The sequence below is a fragment of the Artemia sp. Qi Xiang Cuo genome, chromosome 12 (assembly GCF_049724085.1).
Source record: "Artemia sp. Qi Xiang Cuo chromosome 12, ASM4972408v1, whole genome shotgun sequence".
NCBI classification, from domain to species: domain Eukaryota; kingdom Metazoa; phylum Arthropoda; class Branchiopoda; order Anostraca; family Artemiidae; genus Artemia; species Artemia sp. Qi Xiang Cuo.
In genome coordinates, this window is record NC_142805.1 from 48,988,523 (window position 1) to 49,012,546 (window position 24,024).

The window sequence follows — 24,024 nt, forward strand, 5'->3', positions numbered from 1 at the left end:
ATTCCAAGGTCTTAGTATTCCCCAAGGTCAAAAAATTTTTTATTTCCACAATGGCCGAGTAATAGTAATAAGTGCTTTGTGTCGATGTTAACCTGAGGTCTTAGTTTTCCCCTAGGCTAAACGAAATTTTATTTCCACAATGGCCGAGTAATAGTAATAAGTGCGTTGTTTCGACATTATTCGGAGATCTTAGTTTTCCCCTAGGTTAAAAGAAATTTTATTTCCACAATGGCCGAGTAATAGTAATAAGTGCGTTGTTTCGATGTTATCCTGAGATCTTAGTTTTCCCCCACGCTAAACGAAATTTTCTTCCGAAAGTGGCCGGGTATTAGTTATAAGTTCGTTGTTTGGACGACAAACTTCCGAGGTCTTAGTTCTCCCACAGGTTAAACAAAATTTTCTTTCTACTCTCGCCGAGTAATAGTAATAAGTGCGTTGTTTCGACATTATTCCGAGGTCTTAGTTTTCCCCTAGGACAAAAAATTTTTATTTCCACAATGGCCGAGTAATAGTAAAAAGTGTGTTGTTTCGATGTTATCCTGAGGTCTTAGCCTTCCCTTAGGCTAAACGAAATTTTATTTCCACAATGGCCGAGTAATAGTAATAAGTGCGTTGTTTCGACATTATTCCGAGTTTTTAGTTTTCCCCTAGGTCAAAACATTTTTTATTTCCACAATGGCCGAGTAATAGTAATAAGTGTGTTGTTTCGATGTTATCCTGAGGTCTTAGTTTTCCCCTAGGCTAAACGAAATTTTCTTCCGAAAGTGGCCGGGCATTAATTATAAGTTCGTTGTTTTGGACGACAGACTTCCGAGGTCTTAGTTCTCCCCTAGGTTAAACAAAATTTTCTTTCTACTCTGGCCGAGTAATAGTAATAAGTGCGTTGTTTCGACATTATTCCGAGGTCTTAGTTTTCCCCTAGGTCAAAATTTTTTTTATTTCCACAATGGCCGAGTAATAGTAATAAGTGTATTGTTTCGATGTTATCCTGAGGTCTTAGTTTCCCCAATGCTAAAAGAAATTTTCTTCCGAAAGTGGCCGGGTATTAGTTATAAGTTCGTTGTTTGGACGACAGACTTCCGAGGTCTTAGTTCTCCCCTAGGTTAAACAAAATTTTCTTTCTTCTCTGGCCGAGTAATAGTAATAAGTGCGTTGTTTTGACATTATTCCAAGGTCTTAGTTTTCCCCTAGGTCAAAAATTTTTTTATTTCCACAATGGCCGAGTAATAGTAATAAGTGCTTTGTGTCGATGTTACCCTGAAGTCTTAGTTTTCCCCTAGGCTAAACGAAATTTTATTTCCACAATGGCCGAGTAATAGTAATAAGTGCGTTGTTTCGACATTATTCCGAGGTCTTAGTTTTCCCCTAGGTCAAAAAATTTTTTATATCCACAATGGCCGAGTAATAGTAATAAGTGTGTTGTTTCGATGTTATCCTGATGTCTTAGTTTTCCCCTAGGCTAAACAAAATTTTCTTCCGAAAGTGGCCGGGTATTAGTTATAAGTTCGTTGTTTGGACGACAGACTTCCGAGGTGTTAGTTCTCCCCTAGGTTAAACAAAATTTTCTTTCTACTCTGGCCGAGTAATAGTAATAAGTGCGTTGTTTGGACATTATTCCGAGGTCTTAGTTTTCCCCTAGGTCAAAATTTTTTTTATTTCCACAATGGCCGAGTAATAGTAATAAGTGTGTTGTTTCGATGTTATCCTGAGGTCTTAGTTTCCCCTAGGCTAAACGAAATTTTATTCCGAAAGTGGCCGGGTATTAGTTATAAGTTCGTTGTTTGGACGACAGACTTCCGAGGTCTTAGTTCTCCCCTAGGTTAAACAAAATTTTATTTCTACTCTGGCCGAGTAATAGTAATAAGTGCGTTGTTTGGACATTATTCCAAGGTCTTAGTTTTCCCCCAGGTCAAAAAAAATTTTTATTTCCACAATGGCCGAGTAATAGTAATAAGTGCTTTGTGTCGATGTTACCCTGAAGTCTTAGTTTTCCCCTAGGCTAAACGAAATTTTATTTCCACAATGGCCGAGTTATAGTAATAAGTGCGTTGTTTCGACATTATTCAGAGGTCTTAGTTTTCCCCTAGGTAAAAAATTTTTTTATATCCACAATGGCCGAGTAATAGTAATAAGTGTGTTGTTTCGATGTTATCCTGAGGTCTTAGTTTTCCCATAGGCTAAACTAAATTTTCTTTCCACAATGGCCGAGTAATAGTAATAAGTGCGTTGTTTCGACATTATTCCGAGGTCTTAGTTTTCCCCTCGGTCAAAATTTTTTTTATTTCCACAATGGCCGAGTAATAGTAATAAGTGTGTTGTTTCGATGTTATCCTGAGGTCTTAGTTTCCCCTAGGCTAAACGAAATTTTCTTCCGAAAGTGGCCGGGTATTAGTTATAAGTTCGTTGTTTGGACGACAGACTTCCGAGGTCTTAGTTCTCTCCTAGGTTAAACAAAATTTTATTTCTACTCTGGCCGAGTAATAGTAATAAGTGCGTTGTTTCGACATTATTCCGAGGTCTTAGTTTTCCCCTAGGTCAAAAAATTTTTATTTCCACAATGGCCGAGTAATAGTAATAAGTGTGTTGTTTCGATGTTATCCTGAGGTCTTAGTTTTCCCCTAGGCTAAACGAAATTTTATTTCCACAATGGCCGAGCAATAGTAATAAGTGCGTTGTTTCGACATTATTCCGAGGTCTTAGTTTTCCCCTAGGTCAAAAATTTTTTTATTTCCACAATGGCCGAGTAATAGTAATAAGTGTATTGTTTCGATGTTATCCTGAGGTCTTAGTTTCCCCAAGGCTAAACGAAATTTTCTTCCGAAAGTGGCCGGGTATTAGTTATAAGTTCGTTGTTTGGACGACAAACTTCCGAGGTCTTAGTTCTCCCACAGGTTAAACAAAATTTTCTTTCTACTCTCGCCGAGTAATAGTAATAAGTGCGTTGTTTCGACATTATTCTGAGGTCTTAGTTTTCCCCTAGGACAAAAAATTTTTTATTTCCACAATGGCCGAGTAATAGTAAAAAGTGTGTTGTTTCGATGTTACCCTGAGGTCTTAGCCTTCCCCTAGGCTAAACGAAATTTTATTTCCACAATGGCCGAGTAATAGTAATAAGTGCGTTGTTTCGACATTATTCCGAGGTTTTAGTTTTCCCCTAGGTCAAAACATTTTTTATTTCCACAATGGCCGAGTAATAGTAATAAGTGTGTTGTTTCGATGTTATCCTGAGGTCTTAGTTTTCCCCTAGGCTAAACGAAATTTTCTTCCGAAAGTGGCCGGGGATTAGTTATAAGTTCGTTGTTTTGGACGACAGACTTCCGAGGTCTTAGTTCTCCCCTAGGTTAAACAGAATTTTCTTTCTACTCTATCCGAATAATAGTAATAAGTGCGTTGTTTCGACATTATTCCGAGGTCTTAGTTTTCCCCTAGGTCAAAAAATTTTTTATATCCACAATGGCCGAGAAATAGTAATAAGTGTGTTGTTTCGATGTTATCCTGATGTCTTAGTTTTCCCCTAGGCTAAACGAAATTTTCTTCCGAAAGTGGCCGGGTATTAGTTATAAGTTCGTTGTTTGGACGACAGACTTCCGAGGTCTTAGTTCTCTCCTAGGTTAAACAAAATTTTCTTTCTACTCTGGCCGAGTAATAGTAATAAGTGCGTTGTTTCGACATTATTCCGAGGTCTTAGTTTTCCCCTAGGTCAAAAAAATTTTTATTTCCACAATGGCCGAGTAATAGTAATAAGTGTGTTGTTTCGATGTTATCCTGAGGTCTTCGTTTTCCCCTAGGCTAAACGAAATTTTATTTCCACAATGGCCGAGTAATAGTAATAAGTGCGTTGTTTCGACATTATTCCGAGGTCTTAGTTTTCCCCTAGGTCAAAATTTTTTTTATTTCCACAATGGCCGAGTAATAGTAATAAGTGTGTTGTTTCGATGTTATCCTGAGGTCTTAGTTTCCCCTAGGCTAAACGAAATTTTCTTCCGAAAGTGGCCGGGTCTTAGTTATAAGTTCGTTGTTTGGACGACAGACTTCCGAGGTCTTAGTTCTCCCCTAGGTTAAACAAAATTTTCTTTCTACTCTGGCCGAGTAATAGTAATAAGTGCGTTGTTTCGACATTATTCCGAGGACTTAGTTTTCCCCAAGGTCAAAAAATTTTTTATTTCCACAATGGCCGAGTAATATTAATAAGTGTGTTGTTTCGATGTTATCCAGAGGTCTTAGTTTTCCCCTAGGCTAAACGAAATTTTTTTTCAACAATGGCCGAGTAATAGTAATAAGTGCTTTGTGTCGACATTATTCCGAGGTCTTAGTTTTCCCCTAGGTCAAAAATTTTTTTATTTCCACAATGGCCGAGTAATAGTAATAAGTGTGTTGTTTCGATGTTATCCTGAGGTCTTAGTTTCCCCTAGGCTAAACGAAATTTTCTTCCGAAAGTGGCCGGGTATTAGTTATAAGTTCGTTGTTTGGACGACAGACTTCCGAGGTCTTAGTTCTCCCCTAGGTTAAAAAAAATTTTCTTTCTACTCTGGCCGAGTAATAGTAATAAGTGCATTGTTGGGACATTATTCCAAGGTCTTAGTTTTCCCCCAGCTCAAAAAATTTTTTATTTCCACAATGGCCGAGTAATAGTAATAAGTGCTTTGTGTCGATGTTACCCTGAGGTCTTAGTTTTCCCCTAGGCTAAACGAAATTTTATTTCCACAATGGCCGAGTAATAGTAATAAGTGCGTTGTTTCGACATTATTCGGAGATCTTAGTTTTCCCCTAGGTTAAAAGAAATTTTATTTCCACAATGGCCGAGAAATAGTAATAAGTGCGTTGTTTCGATGTTATCCTGAGATCTTAGTTTTCCCCCACGCTAAACGAAATTTTCTTCCGAAAGTGGCCGGGTATTAGTTATAAGTTCGTTGTTTGGACGACAAACTTCCGAGGTCTTAGTTCTCCCACAGGTTAAACAAAATTTTCTTTCTACTCTCGCCGAGTAATAGTAATAAGTGCGTTGTTTCGACATTATTCCGAGGTCTTAGTTTTCCCCTAGGACAAAAAATTTTTTATTTCCACAATGGCCGAGTAATAGTAAAAAGTGTGTTGTTTCGATGTTATCCTGAGGTCTTAGCCTTCCCTTAGGCTAAACGAAATTTTATTTCCACAATGGCCGGAGTAATAGTAATAAGTGCGTTGTTTCGACATTATTCCGAGGTTTTAGTTTTCCCCTAGGTCAAAACATTTTTTATTTCCACAATGGCCGAGTAATAGTAATAAGTGTGTTGTTTCGATGTTATCCTGAGGTCTTAGTTTACCCCTAGGCTAAACGAAATTTTCTTCCGAAAGTGGCCGGGCATTAGTTATAAGTTCGTTGTTTTGGACGACAGACTTCCGAGGTCTTAGTTCTCCCCTAGGTTAAACAAAATTTTCTTTCTACTCTGGCCGAGTAATAGTAATAAGTGCGTTGTTTCGACATTATTCCGAGATCTTAGTTTTCCCCTAGGTCAAAAATTTTTTTTATTTCCACAAATAGTAATAAATGTGTTGTTTCGATGTTATCCTGAGGTCTTAGTTTTCCCCTAGGCTAAACGAAATTTTATTTCCAAAATGGCCAAGTAATAGTAATAAGTGCGTTGTTTCGACATTATTCCGAGATCTTAGTTTTCCCCTAGGTTAAAAGAAATTTTATTTCCACAATGGCCGAGTAATAGTAATAAGTGCGTTGTTTCGATGTTATCCTGAGATCTTAGTTTTCCCCCAGGCTAAACGAAATTTTCTTCCGAAAGTGGCCGGGTATGAGTTATAAGTTCGTTCTTTGGACGACAGACTTCCAAGGTCTTAGTTCTTCGCTAGGTTTAAACAAAATTTTGTTTCCAAACTGGGCGAGTAATAGTAATGAGTGCATTGTTTCGAGGCCATTCCGAGGTCTTAGTTCTCCCCTAGGTTAAACGAAATTTTCTTTCCAAACTGGCCGATTAATAGTAATGAGTGCGTTGTTTTGACGCCATCCTGAGGTCTTAGTTTTCCTTTAGTTTAAAGGAAATTTTCTTTCCATATTGGCCGAGTAATAGTAATAAGTGCGTTGATTGGACGCCAGAGTTCGGAGGTCTTAGTTTTCCCCTAGCTGGAACGAAGTTTTCTTTTCACACTGGCCAAGTAATTACAATAAGAGCGTTATTTCGACACCAGACTTGTGAGATCTTAAGTTTTCTCCTTGGTTAAACGAAATTTTCTTTCCACACTGACCGAGTAAATGCTGTGCAAGAAAAGTGTGGTTTCACCTACGACAGAACTGGTCCGTGGGATTCAGAGTCCAAAAAATACACCTAATAATACTTACATGATTCAAATGTTTCACAATATCCCTTGACAACTGGTCTTCAGCTCTGATTAACACTTCAATGATCCGATAAAAACCATACGCCTCAAGCTGTAAAGCATGCAATATCCAAGGAAACGTTTTGGTTGTATTGTAAGAAAATAAAACTATATCTAGACAACAGGCGAACAAATTTCGATGAATTAAGTCTTGCGTTAAAACAGCCTAAAAAAATGAAGTCTGTTAAACATAGGGTAATCTGCACACATTTCGATACGTATTTTTTAATTCAAATTTTAGACAAATGTTTCCTATTATTTCAGATATACTCCAGATTTGAACATCAATTTATATCAACTATACAAAATTACTTAAAATTTAAATGACTAATATTTTCCTGAATATTCCACTTTTAGCATATTAATGTGAATAACAAAGTGTTAATACTTCTTCATTTACGTCTAAATGAAGAAATTTAGTTCCGTTTATCTCCTTTTTTATACAGATTTTCGAGGAAGACCTCACAAACTCCGTTTCTAACCAGACTTGACCTTGCCTTACATTCCCAGAACCACGAATGACGCACAGGGCGTCTACAGTCTTGCCAGACATCTACGAACTAAGCTAAAACCGCAATATCCTCCCGCTGTGGTTAAAGAGACAGCTCGACACATATCTGGTCCCAGTCATATTACCATTGCAGGTTGTGTCTTGTCAACCTCTTTTGCACCTCCCCTTAGGGTGCCATTCATATACTGTGGTTGGGAGGCAGTCCCTTGGTACACGAAGGACGTGACAACGTAGGTCCATCTCTTACGCTTCAGGAGGCCAGTAGCTCAGATTTGCCAGCTGGAATTCACCGAAGTCCCAATCACAATGAGATTTTACTAAAACCGAGATTTAGTTAGCGCTGATTTGAGCCAATCCAAATTTTTCAGCCAATCAGGAAATTCTACGAAAAATCTTATTGGCTCAAAGTAGCCCTAGCTAAATTTTGATATTATAAAATATCAGGTTGAATGGGCCCTTAGGAACGCCACTGGGTCGTTTTTGCCTTATGAAATTTGACTGTAGGGTATGTTAGGTTTAAGTACACGTAGACTAGATACATGTTCTATTCCATGCTTACTATTAATTCTGAAACCGATGATTTTGCTTTCAATAAGAGATACGAGTCAGAATCAACATAGTAGCGTTACTTGGTGCTTTTCGCTTGTCAAAATTGGCACCGACCTCTGTCACAGCTGAAAGCATCTTTCATCAAACCACTGATTACTTCACTGAAGAAAGGAGCAGAATATCACAAAAGTATTCTCATCGATTTCTTTTTTATTTTATATTTAAATAATTGGTAGGTTTATTCTATTGAACAAAGCATTTACAGCATACATAACTAAATAATACTCTTCTGGGCTGTCCAATAGCCTGACACATGGCTCGTTACGTAGTCGTTAGGAAAGAATCAGCTTAAAATGAACGTAAAAGGAGAGAAAGAAAATGTTTAGCTAGACTTATTTTCTACTTACAAAAGCCATTAAAGTTTTTTTTGGACATGCAGGCCTGCTTTTCTGCATGTCTAAACTAGTGATTGCAAAAGAAAATGTTTTCATTCTCTATTATTCAAAAGACATCATCATACCCATAGCAGATGAGCATATCTGCAAACGTTAAAAAATAAAGAGAAAACAAAAATAAGTATGATAAGAGAAGGATGATTTATTCCAAATAAGTGTCGTTCTACTCGCCCTTGATAAACGAAACTGTCGGCAATGGATCTACGGCAAAATTAATACCGTAATAATGTTTTCAAGGCCCCGCCACCACCACCGCAACCCCAAGAACAATGCATTCGAACCTCTTCGTGGGAAATTATTTGTGCTGCGTAAACCAAATTTCAAGTTAATGTACAACACAAAGTACAACCTAGCGAATTCTTTACATTTCTTACATTTACACTTTCCTTGCTTGTTAGGCCCAGAAGATTCTGTGAAAACAGGTAGCTTCAAATTCCCAACATAACGAAAAAGACTACGTCTCCGCACAATCTTAACTTTCGAAAAGAGAAAGGCAAGTTTGGTTCGAAATCCAGCTCAAATCCTAGAAATCGCGACCATGCTTCATGCAAAAAAAGAAGCCAAGTTTGGTTGAAATCCAGCACAAATCCTGGCACTCGCGATCATGCTTCATGCAAAAAATAAGGGCAAATGTGCTTGAAACCCAGCTTAAATGCTGGGAATCACGACCATGCTTCATGCAATAAAAAAAAGCAAGTTTGGTTAAAGTCCAGCTCAAATCCTAGGAATCGCGGCTATGCTTCATGCAAAAAAAGAAGACCAGTTTGGTTGAAACCCAGCTCAAATCCTGGGAATCACGACCATGCTTCATGCAATAAAAAAAAAGGCAAGTTTGGTTAAAGTCCAGCTCAAATCCTAGGAATCGCGGCTATGCTTCATGCAAAAAAAGAAGACCAGTTTGGTTGAAAACCAGCTCAAATCCTGGGAATCACGACCATGCTTCATGCAATAAAAAAAGGCAAGTTTGGTTAAAGTCCAGCTCAAATCCTAGGATTCGCGGCTATGCTTCATGCAAAAAAAGAAGAACAGTTCGGTTGAAACCCAGCTCAAATGCTGGTAATCACGACCATGCTTCATGCAATAAAAAAAAGGCAAGTTTGGTTAAAGTCCAGCTCAAATCCTAGGAATCGCGGCTATGCTTCATGCAAAAAAAGAAGACCAGTTTGGTTGAAATCCAGCTCAAATACTGGGAATCACGACCATGCTTCATGCAATAAAAAAAAAAGGCAAGTTTGGTTAAAGTCCAGCTCAAATCCTAGGAATCGCGGCTATGCTTCATGCAAAAAAAGAAGAACAGTTTGGTTGAAACCCAGGTGAAATCCTGGGAATCACGACCATGCTTCATGCAATAAAAAAAAAGGCAAGTTTGGTTAAAGTCCAGCTCAAATCCTAGGAATCGCGGCTATGCTTCATGCAAAAAAAGAAGACCAGTTTGGTTGAAAACCAGCTCAAATCCTGGGAATCACGACCATGCTTCATGCAATAAAAAAAAGGCAAGTTTGGTTAAAGTCCAGCTCAAATCCTAGGAATCGCGGCTATGCTTCATGCAAAAAAAGAAGACCAGTTTGGTTGAAACCCAGCTCAAATCCTGGGAATCACGACCATGCTTCATGCAATAAAAAAATGCAAGTTTGGTTAAAGTCCAGCTCAAATCCTAGGACTCGCGTCTATTCTTCATGCAAAAAAAGAAGACCAGTTTGGTTGAAACCCAGCTCTAATGCTGGGAATCACGCCCATGCTTCATGCAATAAAAAAAATGGCAAGTTTGGTTAAAGTCCAGCTCAAATCCTAGGAATCGCGGCTATGCTTCATGCAAAAAAAGAAGAACAGTTTGGGTGAAAACCAGCTAAAATCCTGGGAATCACGCCCATGCTTCATGCAATAAAAACAAAGGCAAGTTTGGTTAAAGTCCAGCTCAAATCCTAGGAATCGCGGCTATGCTTCATGCAAAAAAAGAAGACCAGTTCGGTTGAGAACCAGCTCAAATGCTGGGAATCACGACCATGCTTCATGCAATAAAAAAAAGGCAAGTTTGGTTAAAGTCCAGCTCAAATCCTAGGAAACGCGGCTATGCTTCATGCAAAAAAAGAAGACCAGTATGGTTGAAATCCAGCTCAAATCCTGGGAATCATGACCATGCTTCATGCAATAAAAAAAAAGGCAAGTTTGGTTAAAGTCCAGCTCAAATCCTAGGAATCGCGGCTATGCTTCATGCAAAAAAAGAAGACCAGTTTGGTTGAAACCCAGCTCAAATGCTGGGAATCACGACCATGCTTCATGCAATAAAAAAAAAAGGCAAGTTTGGTTAAAGTCCAGTTCAAATCCTAGGAATCGCGGCTATGCTTCATGCAAAAAAAGAAGACCAGTTTGGTTGAAACCCAGCTCAAATGCTGGGAATCACGACCATGCTTCATGCAATAAAAAAAAAAGGCAAGTTTGGTTAAAGTCCAGCTCAAATCCTAGGAATCGCGGCTATGCTTCATGCAAAAAAAGAAGAACAGTTTGGGTGAAATCCAGCTCAAATGCTGGGAATCACGACCATGCTTCATGCAATAAAAAAAAAAGGCAAGTTTGGTTAAAGTCCAGCTCAAATCCTAGGAATCGCGGCTATGCTTCATGCAAAAAAAAAAAAGACCAGTTTGGTTGAAATCCAGCTCAAATGCTGGGAATCACGACCATGCTTCATGCAATAAAAAAAAGGCAAGTTTGGTTAAAGTCCAGCTCAAATCCTAGGAATCGCGGCTATGCTTCATGCAAAAAAAGAAGACCAGTTTGGTTGAAATCCAGCTCAAATCCTGGGAATCACGACCATGCTTCATGCAATAAAAACAAAGGCAAGTTTGGTTAAAGTCCAGCTCAAATCCTAGGAATCGCGGCTATGCTTCATGCAAAAAAAGAAGACCAGTTCGGTTGAGACCCAGCTCAAATTCTGGGAATCACGACCATGCTTCATGCAATAAAAAAAAGGCAAGTTTGGTTAAAGTCCAGCTCAAATCCTAGGAATCGCGGCTATGCTTCATGCAAAAAAAGAAGACCAGTTTGGTTGAAACCCAGCTCAAATGCTGGGAATCACGACCATGCTTCATGCAAAAAAAAAAAAGGCAAGTTTGGTTAAAGTACAGCTCAAATCCTAGGACTCGCGGCTATGCTTCATGCAAAAAAAGAAGACCAGTTTGGTTGAAATCCAGGTCAAATCCTGGGAATCACGACCATGCTTCATGCAATAAAAAAAAAAGGCAAGTTTGGTTAAAGTCCAGCTCAAATCCTAGGAATCGCGGCTATGCTTCATGCAAAAAAAGAAGACCAGTTTGGGTGAAATCCAGCTCAAATCCTGGGAATCACGACCATGCTTCATGCAATAAAAAAAGGCAAGTTTGGTTAAAGTCCAGCTCAAATCCTAGGAATCGCGGCTATGCTTCATGCAAAAAAAAAGACCAGTTTGGTTGAATTCCAGCTCAAATCCTGGGAATCACGACCATGCTTCATGCAATAAAAAAAAAGGCAAGTTTGGTTAAAGTCCAGCTCAAAGCCTATGAATCGCGGCTATTCTTCATTCAAAAAAAGAAGACCAGTTTGGTTTAAATCCAGCACAAATCCTGGGAATCACGCCCATGCTTAATGCACTAAAAACAAAGGCAAGTTTGGTTAAAGTCCAGCTCAAATCCTAGGAATCGCGGCTATGCTTAATGCAAAAAAAGAAGACCAGTTTGGTTGAAACCCAGCTCAAATGCTGGGAATCACGACCATGCTTCATGCAATAAAAAAAAAGGCAAGTTTGGTTAAAGTCCAGCTCAAATCCTAGGAATCGCGGCTATGCTTCATGCAAAAAAAGAAGACCAGTTTGGTTGAAATCCAGCACAAATCCTGGGAATCAGGACCAAGGCCAATGGTCCAGAAAAGGCAGACAGTAAGCCAAATTATTTTTCAAAGCTAATATCCGTCTTCATAGAATTCTTCATGCGTTACAAGCAGAGAAGGATGAAGACAGGAACTTAGAAATGCCATTTAATGCTCTAGCTTGGGTCACATACCCATGGCTGAAAGTTTCATTTACCTGGGACAACTGAACAATGACTTCACAAGAGAGCACTTCGCCTTTACATATATCTTGTCACCAGGACAATTACAATTTAAAAATTTAGATAAGAATGTATCGATAAAAGTTGTACAGTACAATCAGATAGTACAGCTCCATTTGGATAAATAACATATAAGGTCGATAATCTTTGAGCTAGAGATACTGAAACACTTTGCCTTGTCCCTACTCCCTCTTATGAAGTAAATACGCCTCTGAAAATGCACTCAGCAGATAAAGACTAAGCACTTAATCCCAAGATTCTTTGAGGTATAATAGCCCATAAAAATAAGTCAATTTGTTTAAAGAAAATAGAGAAAAAAATTTCATAGCTTTAAGCTCCCACAAAGTCTCTTTGGCCTGTTAGAGAGGAAGAATAAGCATTACATTAAATAGAAGCACTAAAAAAAAAAAAAAAAAAAAAAAAAAAAAAAAAAAAAAAACCATGCCAATCAAAATAAAAGGATTAAACAAATTGAAAAAAAAAGATCGAGGGAAAAACGAGAAGGAAGGAGAGAACTAACTCTCTAGGCATAGGAGGTGGTCATGTTAATAAGTAGGAAATTCAATATCAAGCCACAACATATAACTGGATTAGAATCTGGTCTTATGGTTTTATTTTTATGAATGAAAATATCCAATTTGTTTCTGAGAGAAAAAGAAACATAAGATTCCTTTCGTAGTTCAGAATTTAAAAGATATATTTTTTTGAAGAAGTTAGGGAGGAGTCCATGACAATACTTAAAAATAAAACAAGAGGAAAGAAACTAACAGCTTACCCCAAGATTCCTTTCATCAATTCTTTTGCTTTCTTCCTCGCATATAGATTCCAATGCTCTATAATACAAGGTTTCTGCCAGCTGTCTTCTCTGTTGTGCAATCATAACGCTTTGAGCACTTGTCATATCCTCGCCTTCGATATATTTGGCAACAAAACGCTCACCCAGCTCCGATATTCGGTACATAATTGAGTGTTTCAAGTCTAATGAGCAATTCCTGGAAGCATACAAAAACTATTAGCCTAAGTTCTTATAGCAGCGTCTTTGTTCAGACGCTGATTACTGAAGGGTGACGGGGGCAGGAACAACGTTGAATTATTCCTGTCTAATTCGATCAAGGAAAAATGGTTATGTTTACTCTTACTTTTGGCATTATATAATAATTAATTTGTTAAAAAGATGTTTCTATACTATAAGAGTTAAATAGATATAATATATCCGCAGGAGCTTCCAAATTTTTTTTCAAAATTCAAAACAGAAGAAATTTTTCGAACTTGCAAAATGCCAACCCAAACGGATGAACCGTCATAAAGCATGTACTTGCAACTATAGACGGATAAACGGACTAAAAACCGACAAACAGTTTGTTGTTTTTGTATGAAGACACATCTTTGTGATCCGATTTTAGCCGAATTGTACAAAAACCGCATCAAAAATATGTTTATGTTTATTTTTGTTACATTTTTTACGAGTCAGACAAACATTTCGAGAGGGAGGGGGGGGTCAAACCCACCAACCCACCCGGATAGGGCCGTGGTATGGTTTAACACGAAGATTGAAACACTACTTGTCGTATGGTGCCTTATGTAGAAGTTACTTTGCTCTAATCCCTTATCATACGAACCAATACTCTTATTTATCGACACTCAGAAAACATGTTAAACCGATACCGAGTACCACTCCTAAGTGTATTTAGTTTTATTCCCAGTGGTGAAGTTGCTACTAAAGTCACAGTTGTAAGGTCGAAATATTAGCTGTTACTATATAAGATGGTTTGACTTTTCTACCCAGGAATAAATGTGATTTACAACAAGAAATTTATAAAGAAGAAAATATTCTGATATCCATTTTTGACAACAGACCCATTTATGGTACTCAGGGTTTCTAAGGGATTGTGACTTTCGTATTAAGGATTAATGTCGATTGACTACTAAATATTGTCTAATGTCTCCCCGATTGTTCAAACACAATGGAAATGCTGACAAAAATGACGGATTTGGCACAGGTCCAGTTAAATTAATGCTTGAAAGTCACATCCTAAGGCCTGAATTCCATAGCTGAGGTGAGCTTAAACACCATTACCGCTAGACTGACTATAAAATACATAATATGCAAAAAAAACTTACAAAAGAAAAAGAATAAACGAATTGTGATGCCTGGCAGCATAAGGCACGTCTAAAAACCCCAGATTCTGTAAAAAGAGGAATTAGGAATGGCGATACAATAATATAAAATAGACAGAAGGATTAAATTTTTACTCTATATTGTTTAAATCGCAGGCATGAATCACATGCAAACTTTCAGATTGGAAGTAGCCTTATCTTAATATTTGTTTAAATTTAGAAACAAACAAATATCACTATTTTTTATCTCAGCTTTTGCAAATTGAAGCCTACCAGCATTTTATATGCAAATAATAGCCAATTTCAAAATTTTCCATCTCACGCTTTTCTTAAATTGGAGCCAACCAGCATTTTATATGCCAATATTGCATGTCAATAATGGCCAATTTCACAATTTTCCATCTCAAGCTTGTTTAAATTGAAGCCAAACAACATTTTATATGCCAATATTGCATGTCAATAATAGCCAATTTCACAATTTTCCATCTCAAGCTTTTTTTAAATTGAAGCCAAACAGCATTTTATATGCCAATATTGCATGTCAATAATAGCCAATTTCACAATTTTTAATCTCAAGCTTGTTTAAATTGAAGCCAACCAGCATTTTATGGAGGCTAGTTTAATTAGTTAGCCTTACTTCTGGAGACCAGTTCAATTGAACTTTAGTATTAGCTACGTTTGCTTCTGGAAACCAGTTAAATCTCTATTATAAACGGATTTGAATTCCAGTCTTTCTAGAGATTAGCATTCACCGGTATTAACAAAATCTGACTTAATTTGCCTTAAGAAACTGTCTGTCCTAGACTGAACCCAAAACTAAAAGTTTAACAATGTCGATATCAGTCTAATACAGGGCTCAAAAACCACCAACCAAGTTTTGGACTCAGTCTAAGATCAATTTCAAACAGTTTATGGTAACGAACTGTAAGTAAGGAGCGACCCGGCTCAATAGTAACCAAAACTCTAAAAAACGCACTTATTGTTATGTTGATTCCAAATATATAAGTTTCATTAAGTTTAGTCTAACCCATCAAAAGCTACGAGCCTGAGAAAATTTGTCAAATTTTTGAAAAAAGGGAGAAAGACTCCTAGAAGTCATATGATTTTAATGAAAATCACACCATCAGATTCAGCGCATCAAAGAACCCTACTCTAGAGGTTTCAAGCTCCTACCTGCAAAAATATATAATTTTGTAATTTTTGCCAGAAGAAAGATCACAGATGCGTGTTTATTTATTTTTTTGTTTTCCCCAGGGGTGATCGTAAATGGCTTTCTCGAAACTTGTTTAATTTTATTTACGAACGTTTTTATTAGTAATAAATATACGTATATGAAAGAGACTGTCCCCTCCTCAACGCCTCGCTCTTTACGCTAAAGTTTAAATTTTGTCTCAATTCTTCAAAAGCGACTCCTGAAACAAAAAGGTCGTTCAATCAAAACAATAAGTAACTTTTTTTTAAAGTGCCGAAAAACTTGCTCCTTACTTTCAGTTCAAAAAACTTGTTTTTTTTATTTAATCAGCATCAGAAAGCCAATTTAAGGCACCAATTGTCATTTTCTGATTTACCAAACATTTCACTTCTCGTTACTCTTTTAATTACTTTCTTAAATTATATTAATCAAATTCTGTGACTGCTTCTACAGTGAAGAATATTCTAGCAATGCTTTAATTGAAGAATACTGTAAGAATTTCTTTATTTGTTTTTTTTTCTGCTTAATGCCAACTTGCAACTCATGTCTCTGGGCCATCGTTTTTCTGGAATCGTTTGTTGCATTGTTTATTGGGCGATGTACTTTGCTTTGGTTTTACTTATATTAAGACTGTGTGCTATTTATTGCTGTTAATGAATATCCGTGAAACAGTTCGTTTTGTAGATTTTTATTTCTTACTGCGCGGTTGATTTTCGGCAAAGTATAATCACCTACGGAACAAGTACTGACAAAACCTATTCTCTCCACACAAAAAAGTGACCCTTTGTCCGCGTCTCCGGAGACGATTCCATACCTATGCGAACCTGGCAACTAAATGCCGTAGTTACACAATTCAATACAACTTTCCCGGTCACTCGTCGCCTGAATCACGCTCTAGCATAATTTATTGGCTCGTAGCAAAGTACTTTGGCTCGGAGCTATTAAGAAGTACAGCGTCCAGCATTTTTTGTCTAGAGGCGCTGAGGTACGCGGGGTCACTTTTGGAGAGTTTTGTCAGTACTTGTTCCGTAGGTGATTATACTTTGATTTTCGGATATAGAAAAGTACATGTGCTGTGCTTACTTTTGATGGCATCAAACGTCTAAGGTTTTCGGCGTGTAGTAGTGGGCGGCTGATTGTCATTTTCTACGTTCAATGTCAAACAACAAAAGCACGAAGAACTATAGGGAAATCTTTTTGCGAGACGGTGGAGATAATTTGAAAATATTTCGGTCCTATGTCCAAGGGCCGTCCTTAGCAAGACAAAAATATATAAAAGAAAAAAGACTCACAACAACATGCGACCAATAAAACCAAAAATTAAAAGTTTTTCATAATAGCCCCAGCATCCTCAATTCAGCGAAGTTCAGCCAGGACTGATAAAAAGTGAGTTAAAAAAAGCGATTCACTGTGATGAAAGAAAAATAATTTAAAAACACATTCTTATTGCTAATCCAGCCTTTTTGGCAGCTAAGCTCAAAGGTCTTTTTGTGACCGGTTCTGTGTTAATGTCTATTGGTTTTTTAAAACATTTTGTAAGATCATTTTTAATTAAATTTGTGTATAGAGCATTTATTGTATAATCCCCCAAACCCTATTTAAGGAAATATTATTATTAATCTTAAGTCTGATTTCAATTGATTCTCGGACTACCTGCATTATGCCTAGGTCATTGCTAATAAGGGCGGATTAATCAAAAAGTATATTGTGGCTAGGATTTTCAAAAATATGGCTCCCTAATGCAGAATCAAATGAAACAGTGGAAATATTAGAAGTTAGAACTATGACTATATCATCTTTATGCTGTTGTATGCGCTTTTCTAAATTCTGGTGAATTCTACCTACATAATATTTGCCACAATCGCATGGTATTTGATAGACCCCTCTTTCGCGAGTAACTGGGGTTTTATCTTTACCAGAATTTAGAAAATTCATGATTTTAAATTTATTTGTGAATACTACATACAGATTATTTTTTGTGCAAACTTTTTAAAAATTTGTAGTGATTTTTGGGATGTAGGGGAGGCAAATTATGTTTAAGGACTTGTCAGAAATCTCACAAGCCCTTAAACATAATTAAACTTAAACACAAGCCCTACTTACTGCAATATAGCTAATAGAGTGTCACTGGGTTCTGCTTTTCTTCCAGCAAGTAATGCTTGAAGACGACTAACACAGTGCGTGGCAGTTGAAACAGGTGTATCATCAAAGCTCGGCTCTTTTGACTTCAAATAATATCGTCCTGTCAACGGAGTCGGGGGAACCAAGGACTGAGGATGGAACTAGAACGAAACATAAAACTGATTAAGCAAGAACAATGTCAAGAAGAAAAGAGACATTTAAAGAATACAATGTCAAATATGAGCAACTTCAATCTTGTTTCCACTGCCTACAATATAAAGAAAGTATATGCCCACCCGCATTTATATTGATGTCCTCGACGAACAAAAAGAAGAAGAAAAAGATGAAATAAGGAATAGGTCGTTGACAAATAATCTTTAAAGTATTCAAAACAGTATGGGGGCTACAAATCAGTTCTATTTCAAGAAAATCCTACAGACAAAAGACTTATTCCACATTACATGTATCCTTGATATTTACTGACAAGTCAGGTTACAGGTTAGGTTACCAAATAATAAAGAAAACAAGTCCTCTATCATGTATAGCCTTTGACAAGACCAAATAATGACCAAATCAATCAAACTCTTTTTTTTGGCTTTATTTCGTCGGGAAGCCGTCCACATCTTGTAAAGTAACACAACCATTATTTTCAGTAAGATTCCAAGAAATATTATTTAATCATAAAAAAAAAAAAAATAAAATCAAGAGTGACATATGATCCCAATTGCAACACATATTTGACAGTAGTTCGCATAACATGTTTTTGAAAATAAATATTACACTCCATACTATAGACAATACAATTTGCATTTATCAGCTAAAAATAATGTATTAACAACAATACTAATACGATAATTTTTATCAAAGACAAGTTGCTCAGGAAGACCATATATTTTTCCTTGTAGTCAATTTTTCTAATATTTGTAGTCTTAGTCTATTTTTTAATTTTTTTCTTTTTATCGCCTATTATTTTATTTCTGTTTTCTTTCACTTTTAAATTTATTCTGAAACAAAAAATATTGCGGGAATATTATATAATATTGGATAACAGCACCAAAGTCAGGGATGTGGAGTCGGTAAAAAAATTACCGAGCTCTTGCTTAGTCACCGGAAATAACTTGACAATTCCAACTTCAGAGTCCTCAAAATTACCAGATCCACAACTCCTAACCTGAATAATACTTACATTTTCAAACTGGTGCGACAAATTCTTTTTAGCGATAAGTCTTTGGCTTTCCTCACTGACCGAGTCAAAAGTCTGTTTACTTGGTGTGAACAAGTCTGAAGACATGTCTTTCTCGCCGAGGAAGACCCTTTCGTCAAAATCCCCTTCTGAAAGCACGTATTCTTCATACATCTTGCCAATGTTCTTGTAATTCATGTCAAAGTTAACCTGCTCAAGCAATCCAATAAACGCTGTTGGGTCCAGTCGAATTTTCTGAAACAAGTATAGAAATAAACAACTAAGGAATTACGAACTGGCTCTATGAACATTTAGAAATCAAGAACTATTGCCAGCGAGCCATCACAAAAAAAAATTGATTCATTTTACCATAGAATTTGGTAATTGTTGATTCAATGTGCATTTTTAAAAAATAAACAAAGCCTAATATTTCCATCCACAGATTCACTTACAATATTGTCCACTATTATTTGTAGCCATTTAAACAAATTTAGTTTTAAACTTTATTACCGCGAAATCCGCAATGACTTAATTGTCAAATCTATATCATGTTTTCATGTCACTAATCCCCAAGGCCGTATCCAGGAAGGCGGGTACCGGTTTTTTAACCCCCCCCCCCCTCTCAAGAAAAATTTTGACTCGTAAAAGCATAACAAAAACGCAGTTAAACGCATTTTGAAGTTTTTTGTACCAATGAATATGGCATATTCATTTTTTGAATATGGCGGAACATTTTATGAATATTCGTGTTGGATCGAGAGGAATGACTGAACGAGATGTACCGGATGGTGAACCTTTCAAAGAATACCTTCCCCCAGTGAGTGAAATAACCCTTTGGTTGAGTAAAGTTACATATTCCGAAGCTGAAAAAGTAATTAAAGAAATGAAAATATCGGCGTCCGGTGCCGATTTTTTGTCAGTTAAAAGTTATTAAACAAGTGTTGCCAGAATCACTTCCAAAGTTGTTGAGCTAGTTAATAGTTGTTTCAGGGTTGGTGTTTTCCCATCTTGTTTTAAAATAGCTAAGGTAAAACCTATTCACAAAGGTAGTGATAAACAGGATTATTTCAATTATCGGCCAATTTCCCTTTTGCCGGTCCTTTCTCGTATAATGGAAAAGTTGCTGTATTGTAGGTTGAATTCTTTTTTATGCAAGAATAATTTTATTTTAGCAATCAATTTGAATTCCGCAAGGCTTATTCGACGGAACATGCTCTTCAGTTTATGGTGTCAAAGGTAAACGATGGATTAGATGCTCACATGAAGGTGGCTACATTATTTTTTGATATACTGAAAGTTTTCGATACCGTTGACCACCAGATTTTGTTAGGGAAGCTTAGAAATTGTGGTGTCAGTGGTAATGTGTTAAGATATTTGAATCTTATCTAGCGGATAGGTCAATATTTGTGGAAATAGGAGGTATCGCGTCTAGCCGTTACCCAATCCAGTGCAGTGTTCCTCAAGGATCCCCGCTCGGTCCACTGCTGTTCGATGTTTATATTAACGACCTACGCAACGCAGTGTCTGGCCTAACAAATGACCTAAGTTCAGATTTTGGAGGACCAATGAAGGTCCTTGTATTGTTCGCAGATGAAACAAATCTCAAGATTATTACTCGTACGGAGCAAGAGTTGGTCGGATTGTTAGAAGGTGACCTGCATAATACTGAACGATGGATGACATCGAACAAACTGGCTATCAATTTTAATAAATCTAACTGGATTATTTATGGGAGATCTAAGAATTACTATCCATGGTCAACAGCCCTGAATGCTGGTCCGTCCCAGATATCTCGGACAAGTACGGTGAAATACCTGGGAGTTATTCTGGATGAGACCCTCTCGTTTGTAGAACATATACAGTGTGCATCTTCTAAAGTGGCCCGTAATGTTGGAATGATGCGTAAATTAAAGCATTTCTTTCCTGTTAGAATACTGCGTCTTATTTATTTTTCTATTTACTTTACTGTTGTTCAGTGTGGTCGTCCACATTCATTGCACATCTTAGGCAGATACGTGTTCTCCAGAATGGGGCCATCAGGATTCTTTCTGATAATGATTCTCGTTCTTCGGTAAGGGTTCTGTATAATAATTTACATATACTACCGACTTCTGGTCTATTTAAGTTCTATAGAGAACAGTTAATGTTTTATATTTTGAATAAGGTAGTACCGGATTGCCTGGATAATATCTTTTTTTCTGTTTCTGAACGTCATCAATACGGTCCTCGTAACACAGGTATGATTCAACAATCAAGGAAACCATCGACTCGGTCTGGTTTCTCACTCAGACACCAGCTTCCGTTAACAGGGGAAAGACCACTAGGTGAGATTCTTGACCAGACGGTTATACTCGATTTCCCTAGGTTGCTAAGGGGTCATCATTGTGTTGGTTGTTATGATTCTGATTAATGTTTTTCTTTTTTTTTCTCAAGTAGTGCCAAAGAGTATGAGGATTGGTAGTGAATATAAACGGTACCTGTCGGAGAACCGAGTGAGCAAGAAGTGTCTCGTCTTTTTTTTTTTTTTTTTTAAGATGTGAGGATGTTAAGTTGAAAGGAGATAGTGCCTGACAAGCCTAGATGACCAGGCTTCAGGAAGTTTGTAAATATGTATGTAAATAAAGTGATATCTCTTAAAAAAAAATTCCAGATTTTCTGAAAATTTGGATTCCCTTAAAACTTAGAAAATAAAAAAATAAGGGTCTTGCAATTCAAAATAATACTGGAAGTAATAATAGTAACAAAAACACTTAGTTTTACAAGGAAAAACAGAAAATGTGTTTTTCTTTTTTGAATGTTACATTTCTCTATGAATTAGAAAGTGTCTAGCCATTTAACAGGGCACTGGCGGAGGGGCCTGGGGAACCCAAGGCCCTCCAAAATATTTTTTGGTGCCCTCATTCCGTGTCCTTTTTCATTATTTCACTTTTTTTAATAAACTAGTCAAATTGGTTAATTGTTGGCACCCTTGTCACATTGCCAAACACCCCCCCCCCCTCAGATTTTGCTCTAGATCCACCATTTAGCAAGATTAACATAAAAAAGCCCGAAAGCACTAAAAAATGAACATAATTACTTAATGACATTTTTCAAACTTACGAAAATTTCTTGAATTGGAAAACATAATTTATTTCTTTTTTCCCCTAATCAAAAGAAATGTGTTATTCCGAGTATATCTTACCCCTTTTTCATAGAACTCTTTCACTTTAGGATATAAGAAATGTTCCTTAATTGATTTGGCTTCAACCACTATACCATCTGTCATTCCACAAAGGATGGCAATATTACAAACTGCGTCAATAGGTGGGGTATAATACGGTTTGTTGAAGCTAGATGGTAAACCTGAAAACAAAGAGAGATAATAGTACGTATTTATTTCTGGCACTTTATGGCGTGGCACGTACGCATAGACGTAGGAGAGGGGTGGATGGCCTTCACCCGGTCCCCTGACCTGATATTTTCAGATCTAAACAATCTTAACCCGCTTCCCCAGCCATTTTATATAAATTTCGCACAGTTCGTCTGTTTTAGCATATAAAAAAAAAAAAAAAAAAAAAAAAAAAAAAAAAAAAAAAAAAAAAAAAACACCCACACCGGTCCTACAGGTAACAATAACACATACCTTGAACTATCCTACTTTATGATTAAACACCTTAGCTACTTTTATCCCCTTTTGCGTTTGCTCCAACCGTTACATATAAGAAAACACCTCAAGGCTGTCGACTGCCTTTGTATTTCTGGAAAACATTTGTTTCTTAATTGGAACTTTTGTCAAGTTGTTTCAACTGTTTAATACGGAAAAGTGCTCAATGCAAAGACTGGTCGCACATAAAGCATTGATAGGGCTGCGAATCTTGCTAAACTGAAGAATAAAAATAATCTCAAATAAAACCGAGGGGAAGAACAAGAAGAAAGAATTCATCTCCTAATTTTGAAATCAATGCAATTAATAGGGATCTAAATTTAGGTTCAATTAAAATATTCCCCCGTCAATTTATCCATCGAATTGACTTGTCTCTGTGCATATTACCGACAATCACTTTTGATGAACGGAATTTTGATGAACGGAATTCAAATCATTGACGAATTGCTTATGTACAGAAAATAAGAACAAATTTCTTCCAAATTAGATTACCTAGTCTCTGAATAAGGGGAAACTTCTGTTTTAGTGATACGGTTGTAATAGCAAATACTATTAGCGACGAATTTACAGATGTTACAAAAAAATAAAGACGCTGTATTATTGCAAAAACCATAAAATGAATGTCACAAATTTGAAGACTAAATAAAGTTCTTATTATCTATATTTTCTTTGCAATATCTTCACTTATATACCTTCCCCGTCATAAGATCAAGTACCATCCTTTTTCAGTTAGACAAAATCCTGAAAGTCCGATCCTCAAATAGGCTGAGTAGGAGCTTTTCTTTTTATCCGAATATTTACAGAAGTTTTTGAGCAAGAGATTCAGATTTTTTTGAAAAACTGTTCATTATTTTCAATTCAAAATCAAAACATTCTGTATTTAAGCACTGCTTATGATTTCTCCTTTCCCCTCACTAAAACTAAAAATCGAGAGGGATGTGTTTTCAAAATGTTTGGGAAAATTTCCCGAAAAAAAAAACAAACTCGAAAATGTAATTCCAGAAGATAGCCAGCGTGATGTTATGTTAAGTTTTTAGCGTAATACTAAGAAAGATTACTATGACCTGTTCCAATCATTTACAACGGTACCGTTAATAAGATATTACGAAAAATATTAATAAACAAATGAAGGGGCAGGAGTGGTATAACTGCGGAGGCGAGTAGGGCGCATATATAATAAATTCAGGGTGTTTTTTCACAGTTAATAAAAAGTTTGGACGAATAGGAAGATAAGTTTGCAAAACAAGATTAGAATATTAGAAGCTATAGTGATGACAGTGGTCAAAAATCGCTCTGAAGCATGGGCGCTTCGAAAAACGGATGAAGATTCTCTAGATGTTTTCCAGAGAAACTGCTTACGGATTGTTCCGGGTACCCGGCTGACTGATCGTATTCCAAACAACAGATTGTACAAAAATTGTGGTTCAATACCGTTTTCTAGGGCTATAATGAAAAAAAGGCCGAGGTGGCTAGGGCATATTGTGCGGATGAAGGATGACAGATTGCCAAAGATTGTCCTTTTCGGCCGACCATTTAGGGCTAAACGGAAAGCAGGTCTTCCTCGTCTGGGGTGGGAAGATGCGGGAAAGGAAGATTTGAAGGAAATGTGAACTTTGTGGGCGGGTGTAATGAGAAAAGTTTTGAATAGACGAGGACAGAGGAGGACCGTGTATAGCTGTGTTGGCCTCAGGTGGTCCGATTATGAGGTGAAATGCCAGCAATAGTATTAGTATAAATAAAACAAATATATATAAAAAAAATAATGTATAAACATATTTAATATTAACCAAATGCAATCTACGATATG

General features: G+C 36.8%; 1 protein-coding gene across 2 annotated transcripts in view; it reads right to left on the reverse strand.

Annotated features, from left to right (window-relative positions):
- The window catches only part of LOC148946212 (retinoblastoma-like protein 2), a 70,713-nt gene that overhangs the window by 27,767 nt on the left and 18,922 nt on the right, over positions 1-24,024 (reverse strand). For both annotated transcript variants that reach the window (XM_089098297.1, XM_089098296.1), the window contains exons 5-9: positions 21,756-21,916; positions 18,578-18,829; positions 17,374-17,552; positions 12,736-12,952; positions 6,329-6,532 (exon numbers count right to left, since the gene is read on the reverse strand). In XM_089098297.1, the coding sequence (XP_088954423.1) occupies positions 6,329-6,532; positions 12,736-12,952; positions 17,374-17,552; positions 18,578-18,829; positions 21,756-21,916 (1,013 nt within the window). The remainder of the gene's footprint in view (positions 1-6,328; positions 6,533-12,735; positions 12,953-17,373; positions 17,553-18,577; positions 18,830-21,755; positions 21,917-24,024) is intronic.